The sequence below is a fragment of the Anopheles stephensi genome, chromosome X (assembly GCF_013141755.1).
Source record: "Anopheles stephensi strain Indian chromosome X, UCI_ANSTEP_V1.0, whole genome shotgun sequence".
In the NCBI taxonomy this organism is placed as follows: domain Eukaryota; kingdom Metazoa; phylum Arthropoda; class Insecta; order Diptera; family Culicidae; genus Anopheles; species Anopheles stephensi.
Genome location: NC_050201.1, coordinates 16,550,704 through 16,563,740, shown reverse-complemented (window position 1 = coordinate 16,563,740; position 13,037 = coordinate 16,550,704). Strand labels below are relative to the sequence as shown.

The window sequence follows — 13,037 nt, the reverse complement described above, 5'->3', positions numbered from 1 at the left end:
ACCATGTATTCAACCGCTTACCAGTTCATGTAAATAATATTTATATATTTAGAGATGGATACTACAACCTGGCCGAGGACAACAGTGTGGCAAATATCGCACTTCAAGAAAAAATAGATCAGCTAGAGCTAGAGAAAAAGCTGCTGGTCTTACAAAAGGAAGTTTCGGAGATGAAACTACAAAGCAAAGCAGAGAAAAACGAACCTGATTTTAAGACGATCGAGAGTTTGGTTCCCCCGCTCAGCGGACAAAATGGCGTCGATATTGTGATGTGGTTCGAAGAACTGGAAAGAGTTTTTGGATTGCTCAGCGTTGACGAAAAACAGAAGCTGGTAACAACCCTTCGACTGCTTTCTGGGACAGCTCAAGAAATTGCTCGTTCGTCGGGACTATTCGACTACAGCTCTCTGAAACAAACGCTCTAGGGTATTATCAGAGCCAATTTCAACGACCTCAACGTCCCTATGGATCGTGCCTTCGGTGTTCACAGACGGGCCATTCACATCGAGAATGTCCAAGCCGTAGTAAAATACCAGCCGCCGCTGTGAATCCAACAAACGAGGACTCGGGCTTTTTACAACAAATTCAAGCCATGCAGGAGGTATGTGTTACGTTTTTAGCTTTAAGCGGGCCAAACAGTTTCCTTCCACGTGTGTTATCTCTTTTCGATTCAGGAAGCCCCAGAAGTTTTATAAATGAAAATTTGGTTCCTCCATGCCTCTTGAAACAACCGGAAAATTCAGGATATTGCGGTTTAGGTAACAGTGCGCTACTATCGCTTGGACAAACTGATTGTCGAATTAAACATCAAAATAATGAAAAAATACATGAGTTTATTATCTTACCGAAAAATTGTATGTCATGGCCTGTTATTATAGGTAGGAACCTTATGCTGAAATTAAACATTTCTCTAGCCATATTTAAACGTCATATTTACGATGAAAGCGCCTTATTAAAGCATAAATTGAAATCGAAAATACCTTCCCTGAAAACACACGTGGTGAAGAAGCTCAGAGATTTAGGCATTCTGAAAGAATCGTGGGGCGATTTACAGGTAGATAAAGGACAACCAGCCAAATTATTGACGTTTCCTCAAGATAATTGCGCAATGAATACTTTCCTGGAAATGTGCGCTATAGACAATTCATCCATTACCAATCCCTCATTTGATATAGGCAAGGATCTTCTAAAGGAACAGATCTCTTTGGTAGCTAGAGCTGTTGAAGAATGTTACTGTAAATTTCCTTCAGAACAAAAATTACCACCGGAGCAAGGAATGAAAATAAGTTTGAATCACAACACTCCAATATTTTGCAAGCCGAGACGTTTGTCTTACGCTGAACGAAATCAAGTTAGAGAAATTATTAGAAATTTGCTCGAGAAAAACATAATCCGTCCTAGTAATTCACCTTATGCCTCGCCACTTGTATTGGTAAGAAAAAAGAACGGGGAAATCCGAAAGTGTGTAGATTATCGGCCTTTGAACAAGATCACGATTCGCGATAACTACCCTTTGCCACTGATTGAAACATGTCTCGAACATTTGGGGAACAAGCGTTACTTCACTTTACTTGATTTGAAAAGCGGTTTTCATCAGGTTAAAATGGATGAGAATTCCATCCAATATACAGCGTTCGTTACGCCTGACGGACAATATGAATATTTACGTATGCCATTCGGGCTGAAAAATGCACGTTTACAAACTCGAGGGTTTTTTTTTGGTATTTGCATGGTAGTATTAACCACTTAATTGCCTTTCTGCGTCCAAGTAATTATAACTAGCATTTGTATATACGCTAAGAAATAATAGCTTATGGAGAGGGTTAAATGCATTTCTCAAAAAATAAGAGACAATACAGAAAAGTCTCAAATACATATACAGGAAGAATATCAATGTTTCTGCTGTAATCAGGACACTCGTTCTTGCCCTGAGAATCATGTATAGAATACAAAAAAAAGTTCCCCAGTATCTTGTCTGGTAATGTGGTACATAGAGAAGCATAGCAAACATACGGAACATTTAGCGGCATAATAACTACAGCAAACATTATTCTCATTCTTACCATAGGTGTAAGAACTAACTTTTATCGTGGAATTTTGAAATAGACACTTCGACAGTATAAATTTTAAATTACTGACTGAATTCCTTAATACTTGCTGAAAACATAGTCTTTAATGAACAACCTCGATTCCCATCACGAAATGCCACCAACCTATAGGAGCCAAGCATAGAGTCGGATTTAGAATAACACAACTAAGAGTAAATGATTAGAAAAACCAAAGTTCAATTCAATAGACCAATCCAAAGTTTCATTTCAGTTTGCTAACACTTATGTGTTCGAATAAAACCTTATTTTATCATTTCATTTCATTATAGAGTCTCAACAGTTTTCATGACTACACTGCATTGGTGGATATTGAAAAAATCTGATAAATGTATGAAGTGGCATCGTTTGTCTTTATTCCAAGAGGTGGTGCCTAGGTACGGAATTTGGTAACTCGATAAGGAAGGTGAGCATGAAAAAAATATTTTTCAGAATTCAGAAACGACTTGTATATTCAATTTTTGATAAAATTTTTACTTTTTCTTCGGATGGATGGAAAGAAATGATTAGGAGTCTGATGGATAAAGACAGGCTGTCCGTCTTATTCAACTATGAGCTACAAGCACAAGTTCAGCAAGCACAAGGTCCACTGTTAGGCGCTAGTTGTTGAGCCAGTAAGCTATCCAGTCCGTTTCATTAACGTACGAACTGCTCAACGGTTCGAAATTCCAGTAGAATCAGAGACGAAGGCGCGAACCTTTTACCTTAACGCAGCCGGTACCTACCGCCATGTGTTAGACTGCGATCCTGTAATGTTAAAATAGAATGACCTGCCCAGCTTGCAAGGAAATCGATCACTATGGTAGACGGCTTGTAATGCAGGACAGATATATGAATATCGTACTTATTTTTCTGTATGATAGCCTTCCGCCGATCCTTTCCGGTGATTGCATAACGTTACATCCGTTAAAAAGTTAAAGAATACAACACACCCGGATCCACTAGAGCCTAAGTACCAAAACGGTTTCGGATGTGTCACACTAAAATATGTTTAAAACACGACCGCGTTAGGTGTACGATCACATCTTTTATTACTAATTAATCACATTTATCACGAGATTTATCAACACAAATTTTGTCTGCATGCAAGTGCACAATCATACAATGGTATGATATGGTGCACATGCCGACAGCACAGCGATTCCTTTTAATATAGAACAGGGGCTCTTCTCCCGTTTAGCCAAAGGTAAGAAACATCTAGGAGCTAACATATTCTGCTCCATAATCCGGCAGCAAACATCCAACGGGATGCTGCTGCTTCCGGCGGCGGATAAAAATCAGTTGCACATTGTACCACAGGTACACCAGTATGAAACGCATACTGATAGAATTGCCGGCTGTTAAGGCGCATCTTCATAGATGCTAGCGCTGGTTACGGTGCGGCCACTGTTGCTTTAAACAGACACCTCTGCATCCTCCGGTAACAAACATCCGACCGGGAGTTGAACCGGTCCGCAGCAAAGCAGAAAAGTGTCCACGCGCAGCCTAAACACGTTTTCACTAAATGTATGCGACGTATCATTAACGTATCGTAGAATATAACTGAAATAATTCCAAACAGCAACCAATAAAGGCGCATAATTAGTCACAAATCTTAAAAAAGGTCGAGGAAAATAAACGATCACTTCCCTGCACAATAACAATCCAAATGCAAAATGTAAACAAACATCCCCCCTCCGATTGACAAAACACGTATCACGTGTGCAATAGCCCTGACCATTTTCGAACTGTCAAATCTTTGTTTGGGACTCTATTTTACCTTTTTACCAAAAATCTTACCTTTTTTGTGCTACACATGACGACGCCCCCAATACATTCAAAAAAACTTATCCTCGAAAATTTGTTTACATTTTGCATGGCTATCCTCGAAAATTTTAACGAAGCATAAAGTTTTCGAGGATAGTGAACTTTTGTTTGTTTACATTCGATGAACATGGTTCCGGTTCATCGGTTCCGGAGCAGAGGGTTCATTTAAAATGTAAACAAACAGAATCAAAACAAAAACAAATTATCCTCGAAATAATTTGGAATCTCGTAAATCTTTTCGAGGTTATTTCGTTAACGAATGTATTTACCAAAACATTTACGAAAACAAGGGGTATAGATAACTTGGGATGTACGACGAAGAGCACCATTTCTCAACTCACCGTCTTGTTTTTTCCCCTAAAGGAACACTGGCGAACACGAGGAGTACAACGGAGAGTGAGAAACATGAACGGGTTTGTGAAATAAATAAAAATTCATTCATTCATATCACAATCTAATCCGAGTGTTATTGTTTGTTTTGTTTTGATTTGCGCTGCCATAGCCCCACTGGTCCTGTCGAGCAGTTTCCGAACAAGGTCCTCAGCTTTGTAGCCAATTTTGTGCCCGCGTGCAACATACCATATTGCTATCCCTCTTTGCCAGTACGGCAATGATCGTCTGTGCTGCTCTGTCAATTCTTCCACAGTCTGTGTCGATGTGTATACGTGTGTATGCCACTGCTCGACCGTGTAAACGCGCGGTATTGTTATGTGTTGTCGCGTCGGTGTAGACTTGACAGGTACGGTGCCGGCACGGAAACAAACTATTGGCCGCAGTTGCTGTTATGGATTAGAATTGTGTTTAGGCAAAGCAAATTTGCCAGCCAAAACATCCGCGTCACGTCGAGATCGCTCCTGTATCGGAGGGACCGTCGCATTAATCAATTGTGTTAAAAATTTGCGGGAAAAACGTAGTGCAATGAAAGCCTTTGGCTCTCTTACGGAGCCGGCGTAGGAAGCTTCCGGATGTGTTTCGGAGCCGGCATCGGATACTATCGGAGTGTTTAAAGAGGCGGATGAGGTCTCTGAGGGCCAAAGCCTCTTTTAATAAATGATTTAAAAAAGAGCTGTTTTGTTTGTGAAGCAAATAGTGGCAAGGCGAAAGAAAACACATATCACAATACATACAAACAGCGGGATCACATACACATGTATACCCCTGGAGCGCAAACGCTCACGCACACCACCCCATAAGCCCGAATCCGAACGTCCTCAGAATGTCCTCAGCCCATGTAAAAACGTCCTCAATTTTGTATGGCCGGCGGGCTTGTGACACAAAATTAGGACGTTGCATGCGGATTCGAGCACTTGTATGACGAGTGGGGCGCCTCTGGCCTATGACAGCTTGGATCCGAAGAAAATGGGTGAAAAAACTACTTGATACCACGCCTCCCAACTGACATTTTATAGCAGGCTTATAGCGTTTTTCGAGTTCTTTTAGCTAAATCTCGATACTAAATCTTGCCTTAGAGAGCAGCAGATTTAGCTAATTATAACAGTTCGAACGCGTGGTTTCACGTAGTTTTTTCACCCATTTCCTTCGGATCCAAGCTGTCATAGGCCAGAGGCGCTATGGCAGCGCAAATCAAAACAAAGCAAACAATAACACTCGGATTAGAATGTGATATGAATGAATGATTTTTTATTTATTCAACAAACCAAACCAACAAACATGAACGATGTTTCTTTCTCTCCGTTGCACTCCTCGTGTTCGCCAGGGTTCCTTTAGGGGAAAAAAAACAAGACGGTGAGTCTCAACTCATGGTGCTCTTCGTTGTACATGAGATGCTGCACCATACCTACGCTCTCGCAGAAAACATGTTACGGGAAGCGGCAAACACCAATCGATCGTCACAAAGTGAAGCTCCAGGCTACCGCAGCTCACACACGAACAATCCTAACACCATCTGCATTGAAACACCGGGTCATGCGCCTCGGCTTATCCGTGCGCGTGCGACGTCCTTACACCATCACATTCAGAACACGACTGTCGCTCAGCGTGCTCAGGGCAGAGCCAATAAGGAAAGAGAGAAGCAGAAGTTTGCAGGGGTGTCCAGACGGTTTTAAAATGCGCGCTGCATGCCAGTACCAAAACGGCGCGCGAGAAACAGTTCGAGCGCCCCTGCACACGTGTGTTCGCTCTCTCGCACTCAGGGGCTCTCAAGCGGAAGATCATGGTTCGAGCAGTGCACGGCACATTGCGGAAAGCGAGAAAATGTTTGAGCGCCTCTGCACGCGAGAGCGAACGGGTGTGTGCTGTGCTGCTCGTTCCAACGGCAATCTGGTATGGTGCTGAGCTGCTCTAAGAGCGTAACGAGCATTCGCGCATGAAGCGAGCAGTTATGGCGAGGATCGGGCAATTTTTTTTTTGAAATTTAGCCTTTTTTGGTAAAAGACTCGAGAAGGCCCCCCCCTGACAAAACTTGTTAGGCGCTGTAGGATTTACGCCTAAAGATATGCAATCCGCAGTACACGTTGCGAGAGCTTCACAGTGAGCTTTCAGTGTGCTTTCAGTGTGGTCAAAATTGGTTGATGAAAGTCGAATAAAATATTGTTATTATTTGATTAAAATCCCCTCTCCGCTAACCATACCATTCATTTTGGGTTACAGGGCTTCGTACTAGTTTTCAGTCGCACAAGGGGTGAACAATCGGGCCTAAAACATGCACGGCGTTCTCGGACGGTAACGGAACAGTAATTCGATGAATACTTGTTACCTTGCATTGATATTCAGCAAAGGAGGAAACATAAGAATATCATAATCTCAAACCACTTGTTACAATGTATTGTATCAAGTTTTACTCGCTGTCTATTAACAGTATTAAGGAACAATGCACAATGTTTACATCAAATGGGTTTTGACCATACAGAAATCCCACCGTACAACAAAAATGACAGGCCACAGTGCTGCACACAAAAGATTCTAGGGGGGGCCTTCTCGAGTCTTTTACCCCTTTTTTGTATAACAGATGTCAGTTGGGTTCGGATCCAAGCTGTCATAGGCCAGAGGCGCTATGGCAGCGCAAATCAAAACAAAACAAACAATAACACTCGGATTAGATTGTGATATGAATGAATGATTTTTTATTTATTTCACAAACCCGTTCATGTTTCTTTCTCTCCGTTGCACTCCTCGTGCAATAATGCCTTAGGTAATTATAACAGTTCGAACGCGTGGTTTCACGTAGTTTTTTCACCCATTTCCTTCGGATCCAAGCTGTCATAGGCCAGACCCAAGGGGAAATTTTCGAGGATAAATATCCCCCTCTCTTTCTATTTATACACCTCTTACGTTCGCACTCATGGATGATTTGTCACACACTCGAATTCGGTTCATGATGACCTAACTGTTTACATTTTGCTCTCCTTTTATTATTATACCCATCTCGCTTACGCCTATAAATTCACCTTGTTTGGGTGAATATATGTATGGGCATGTGTGCACTCGTACAGGGTTTGTCTCGTTACTTTACTATATGAACGGCATATATTATACCGTCATTATTTTTTTACATTTCGTTTGAGTATTTTCATTCAATCCCGAAGTGTTTTCAGTTCTTCCATTTCTTCCACATGGTTTTCGACATGATTGTATTGTCAAGACGGTAAGTTTTGTCGTAAAAATGTATATAACAAATTGAAACACTTTGTACAAAATATGCCGTTCGCATCGCAAAGTGAATAGGCGAGCCCTGTATCGTTGATCGCTGATTTTTGGTCTGGCTGCGCATGGAGAAGGGGTAAGAGTTCATGCGTGATGCGATTAGAAGTGGGGAGAGGTTGACGAAGCCAATCGGCTTCGTTCTATTCACTGTGTGATTGTTGATCGAAATTTCTTCGCCGCCAATAACCGTTGCAGTACAATTTTACCAGCTTTAAATTAGTCCATACTGTTTTTAAAGTTTTGGTGATTTTCTTTGAGAAAGCCAGAAGATGTCCGATTCGAAACGTTCTCGTGCTACTGGAAATTTTTACCGAAAGGCTAGAAAATATGAGCAATATATAATGGCACCACAGCATCAAGACACTGCAGAACCAGCTCCAGGTAAACAAACCCAGTGAAATCAATTGCGGGTGGTGTAGGCGGATTCCTAGGACCCCAACGACTAGCTAGTATAAGGGGTTTAAGATTAGGAGCCTCGCGTTAGGGGTCTCGCAGAAAGAGTCTCGTCTATCGAAGCTATAAGTACTTCACAAAGCTAATCCCCCATCATCCCCTTTCCCCTCCTGGTCAGACGTTGAAAAATACACCAGCAGGAGCCTTTGCTTGCTCATAAGTTTCACATGATCTCCACTGGACCACCGAAATGCAACCCCATAATCGTCATTATCACATAGATAATAATTTTTATTTTTGTTTCAGGCCCATCCCGTGCTTCATTTGAGACTCCAGTCCCAAGTGTTACCGCTGTAATGGAAAGTTATGTGCAGGAGGATATTGTTGCCCCGGATTTTTCTAATGTGGAAAATGAGGAACCAATTGTTCGTGATTATCTTTTCGACGACGATGACGATGATGATGCAGAAGATGTTCGACCGATAGAAGGAATGTCGATCACAGATGGCATCCGTTACTGGGCGTTATCCACAAATGCCTCGCACCGCTCGATCAATATGGTACTTAAACTTTTTCAACAAGCTCACGTTAAAGTTCCATCAACCGCTAAGACGTTGCTGAAAACGGATCGCAGTAGCTCGACGCAGATAGCGGAAATTGGCGGTGGACACTTTTGGTATCGCGGGATAAAACGATGCCTACAAAACTATTTTCGGTGTGTGCTTCAAATTGTTTTATGTTTATTTTATGTGTTATTTGCAAAAGTTCCATGTTAACCATCACTACTTCTGTTTTTAGTACTGAGAAATCACCTGCCACCCAGCTATCCCTAACCATATCGATCGATGGTCTGCCTTTACATACAAATAGCAGCATGCAGTTCTGGCCAATCTTGTTTTCTATTCATGAGCTGCCCCAAGCACCGGTTATGACTGCTGGCATCTTCTGTGGAACGACCAAACCCGAATCTGCAGAAGAATATCTTCGTCCAATGGTGGTCGAAATGAATGATTTGATGCAGCGTGGCATAATCGTTCATGGATGTCATGTCGCCATAAGACTGCGCGAGTTACCATATTCAACATCGGCAACATACAACATCATCAGCAGTACTCGACGACGATGTAATCCAACACCGCCTCGACCATGGGACGATCAACATTTCGACGCCTCAGCATTCCGGCCAGCCAACGCTGCTCCGACCGTGAGACCAGCAACCCGACGCCGGAACATTCCTAACGTCACGTGGCCGAACCAACTCATTGGTGTGACCGTGACCTCCTCCCCTTCCATACCACTCCTATATCCATAACTGTACACTTATAAACATAAAAATAATTATTAAGTCAGTCTTAATCGGACCCTCCAGCAAACAAGAGGCGAATAAAGCGGATCATCCCCAACATAAAACATTTTTGAGTTTTATCTCGCGCAATCGGGGCAGACACTCCTGCGAGGGCATTCATCAAAGGTAATGAATGATAAAATTATGCTTTAGCGGTTAAGACATTGTGCACAGTCTGTTACCCTTTCCAGGATAATATAATTAATTGTAGTGTCTAACTATTTTTTCTATTTTTATGTCGACAGGAGTCAAGGGACACACCGGATACTACAGCTGCTTGAAATGTACCGTCGTCGGCAAATACAGTCAGGCAGGACGTACAATGACATTTCCTGGTACAAACAAGACATTTCCTGGACATCGCAAGACGGAAACGCCGTTGGTGGATTTGCGGTTCTTCAACATCATCAAGGACATACCAACAGGAGATCGACTACACTGTGTGGATCAAGGTGTCGGCAAGCACTATATTTTAGGCTTTCGGGATGGAACGTTGAGAAAACAACGCTGGACGACAAAACAATGTGTTCAAATATCAAACCATATTGAACAGATTAAGTTGCCGACAGAAATTCATCGCAAAATACGTCCTATCAAGCAGGCACATTTTTGGAAAGCGTCGGAGAGCGCGTCTTTTCTCCATTATGCTGGGTTCGTAGTGCTGAAACCCCATCTTACTGATTGTGAGTACAGACATTACTTACTGCTGTTTTGTGCTGTGACATTGCTGTCCTCTTCAGTTTATAAGGAGAAGTGGCGTTTTGCTGGCCAATTATTAAATAAATTCGTTGAGGACTTTGCAAGTGTGTATGGCGAACAACATATAAGCAGTAATGTGCACATATTGCAACATTTGTATGAGGAGGTGGAGCGATTTGGACCCTTAGCATCCTTTTCCACCTACCCATTTGAAAATCAGTTGAAATGTTTAAAAAAATTATTACGTTGTGGATGGAAGGAGCTAGAACAGGCAATCAACCGACTTATGGAATATGAGGAGTATTATATAGGAAACCTTTACACAGCATCAAAGCCCTCTATTTCCAAACGAGGGAATATAATAACATTTAACCTCCAGAAAGATTGTGTGCTTCAAAATAACGAGATATAAAATTGTTGGTATATGAGCAAGGATAACAGTATATACCAATTTCAAACAGTTAATGGCCAAATGGAAGATGGCAATATGCGCATTTGCCGGCGTAGGTTGAATGAAAAAAACTTTGCTTTTGATTATCCTTGTGAGTCAAGTATTTTAAACGCTTACAAAGGATCCATTAAAAATTTAGATAAGTCGTTTGTGTATATATGCCCGGGGCAAGTTAAATGTAAATAATTTGCTATACCAAGCATTCGCGATGAAATTATTTTTATTCCTCTGCTGCATACACTTGTGGAATAAATTCAGTAAAAAACAATGTAAAGGAAGTTATAACTGTTCGTTATTTAGTACACTTATTTAGCTGGAAAAAGAAGGTAGTACACTTATCCGAAAAAATATCCGAATATGACAAAGTATTGTTGTTCAGCGAATACCAGATAATCGAAGCGGACTAACGAAATGTAAAATGCAGTATCAAGAGGGATTAATAAATTTAATCAGGTTGTACATCCAAATATAGTTGTTTAAGTATATTGTATTTTATTGTATGTAACTTAATTTACAACTTACTTTACTAATTTAATGACTTAAAAACTAACTTAGTCTACTTAAACACTACTATTCACAAAACTATTTTTTTTTTTGGTGGCAAGACGTACGTTTACTATTGCTAATCTTAATCCTATCCTTAGCATGATATAGTTTTTTTTTTTAATTTTCTACATAATTACTATTTAAAACTAAAGCATTGTTACCTCCTAATTCTACAAATAATCTTACCACTTACTTAAATTTACCTAATGCTATTTTTGTTTGTCCCGCTTTTTCGCTTATGCCAGTCCAATTCATGGTGGCAAAAAAGGTTTTGGTGAACAGCAGATCAATTAATTCGTGACGACGGTTATCCACGTCCACACGAGTGATCTGTGTTTCAAGCCAATGAACAAGTTTTGCTCTATCCTCCGAGTCGTCTTGAAGAAGTGCATCTAAATTTTGCAGCTCTTCTACCGAATCTATCGGAGCAAAATCAAACTCCATGCTGGGTCGAACGTCGGGCCTTGGTTTCATGGCATTAATCAATTCGCACACTTGTGTCGCCAAACGGGCATGAGACCGAATTAGCCCAGTGAGTGTGCGGACCACAGTTTCTTGGTCGTAAGGTTCAACCGTCTCCATATTCGTAGCTACACTGCACAACTGTACTGCTTTCCGTTTTCGCGAGTCTAAAAAACACAAAGTTTATAAATGACAATACACCAATTTGTGCTAGACAATGTTTTATAAAACATACTGCTAGTCAAATGTACGGAAGATGAAGACGGTTGACCATCGATGTTGGATACTGTAAAAAAAGAACGAAAAAATATAAGTAAAAAAAACGTAAAGCCTCTATACAAGAACTAATCGAAATTGTCCCCTACTTTCTCTGAACACACACTGGGGCGCGACGCTGGGAAACCCGACTTGCCATCCAGTTTCCCCCTCCTTTTCTATGTCGGTGTCTATATTGAGCGAAAAGACAAAAAAAGGGTATGAAACAATCAATCAAAAAAAAATCAAAAAATCTTAGCGTGCTTACCGGTCCTGGAATTCGCGCTCATTGTTGATGTATCCGAATCTTAAAAAAGAACAGTTAGTTATTAATCTGGTGCAATGGATAAATAATTTACAATTACATATTTACCAGTTTCGAGCCATTCCTCGTAATATACGAAATCCTTGATTGACTCGTTGGACATGTTGAATGTTGAAACTAAGAAAAAGAAACAAAACATCAATTAGTTCAAGGCACTGCAACGTATTCCGTTCGCCGGTCTACAACACTACTACTGTTACTACCACAACTATTACGACTAGTGTAAACTACACCACTATCAAGCAAAGCGAATAACGCACTTATTTATGTAGCGTATAAATGACTACACCTCCGAGCAGCCTTGGTGACTCGGTCTTCAAGATAAGGTATGAATGCAACACGCTACTAATGTTCTAATCTCACTTCTACTTACCAGTTTCAGAGCTTTGAAAAATATAATTCCTCGAATGCTGCTACCGACGCCGACAACTTCACTCTCGCAGTGCTGATAATAGAATGTGCCTTTACGATACACGATACACATACCCCCACTCACGCAAAGCGTAGAGTCCCACGAAATGATATGAAGCAAAGCAGAGTAACAAGAGAGAAGAGCGAAAACATAATTACCATAACGGAATATCCCCTAAAAAAATCTTACCTTTTTTGTGCTACACATGACGACGCCCCCAATACATTCAAAAAAACTTATCCTCGAAAATTTGTTTACATTTTGCATGGCTATCCTCGAAAATTTTAACGAAGCATAAAGTTTTCGAGGATAGTGAACTTTTGTTTGTTTACATTCGATGAACATGGTTCCGGTTCATCGGTTCCGGAGCAGAGGGTTCATTTAAAATGTAAACAAACAGAATCAAAACAAAAACAAATTATCCTCGAAATAATTTGGAATCTCGTAAATCTTTTCGAGGTTATTTCGTTAACGAATGTATTTACCAAAACATTTACGAAAACAAGGGGTATAGATAACTTGGGATGTACGACGAAGAGCACCATTTCTCAACTCACCGTCTTGTTTTTTCCCCT

At 40.9% G+C, this 13,037-nt stretch overlaps 2 protein-coding genes and 1 long non-coding RNA gene across 5 annotated transcripts; 2 read left to right on the top strand and 1 right to left on the bottom strand.

The window, feature by feature from the left end:
• Positions 1-474: 474 nt before the first annotated feature.
• On the top strand, positions 475-852 carry LOC118512065. The gene is made up of 2 exons (XR_004906232.1): positions 475-601; positions 675-852. It is a non-coding gene; the product is annotated as an uncharacterized LOC118512065 (long non-coding RNA).
• A 6,690-nt stretch (positions 853-7,542) lies between these two features.
• On the top strand, positions 7,543-10,929 carry LOC118511811. Its single transcript, XM_036055354.1, has 4 exons — positions 7,543-7,955; positions 8,274-8,682; positions 8,766-9,438; positions 9,558-10,929. Exons 1-3 carry the CDS (start codon positions 7,844-7,846, stop codon positions 9,277-9,279), a joined length of 1,035 nt encoding a protein of 344 aa, XP_035911247.1. The 5' UTR covers positions 7,543-7,843; the 3' UTR covers positions 9,280-9,438; positions 9,558-10,929.
• Positions 10,930-11,116: 187 nt separating this feature from the next.
• On the bottom strand, positions 11,117-12,801 carry LOC118511919. Of its 3 annotated transcripts, XM_036055581.1 has the most exons (7): positions 12,652-12,798; positions 12,424-12,512; positions 12,099-12,167; positions 11,994-12,032; positions 11,836-11,916; positions 11,706-11,756; positions 11,117-11,637 (listed from the first exon to the last, which is right to left on the bottom strand). In XM_036055581.1, the coding sequence occupies exons 3-7, from the start codon at positions 12,151-12,153 to the stop codon at positions 11,198-11,200; spliced, it is 666 nt and encodes a 221-aa protein (XP_035911474.1). In that variant the 5' UTR covers positions 12,154-12,167; positions 12,424-12,512; positions 12,652-12,798; the 3' UTR covers positions 11,117-11,197. The 3 variants fall into 3 exon arrangements, with proteins under 3 accessions (XP_035911474.1, XP_035911465.1, XP_035911454.1); XM_036055572.1 differs by having other exon boundaries at positions 12,424-12,801; XM_036055561.1 differs by lacking the exons at positions 12,424-12,512; positions 12,652-12,798 and having other exon boundaries at positions 12,099-12,413.
• Between the last annotated feature and the right edge of the window lie 236 nt (positions 12,802-13,037).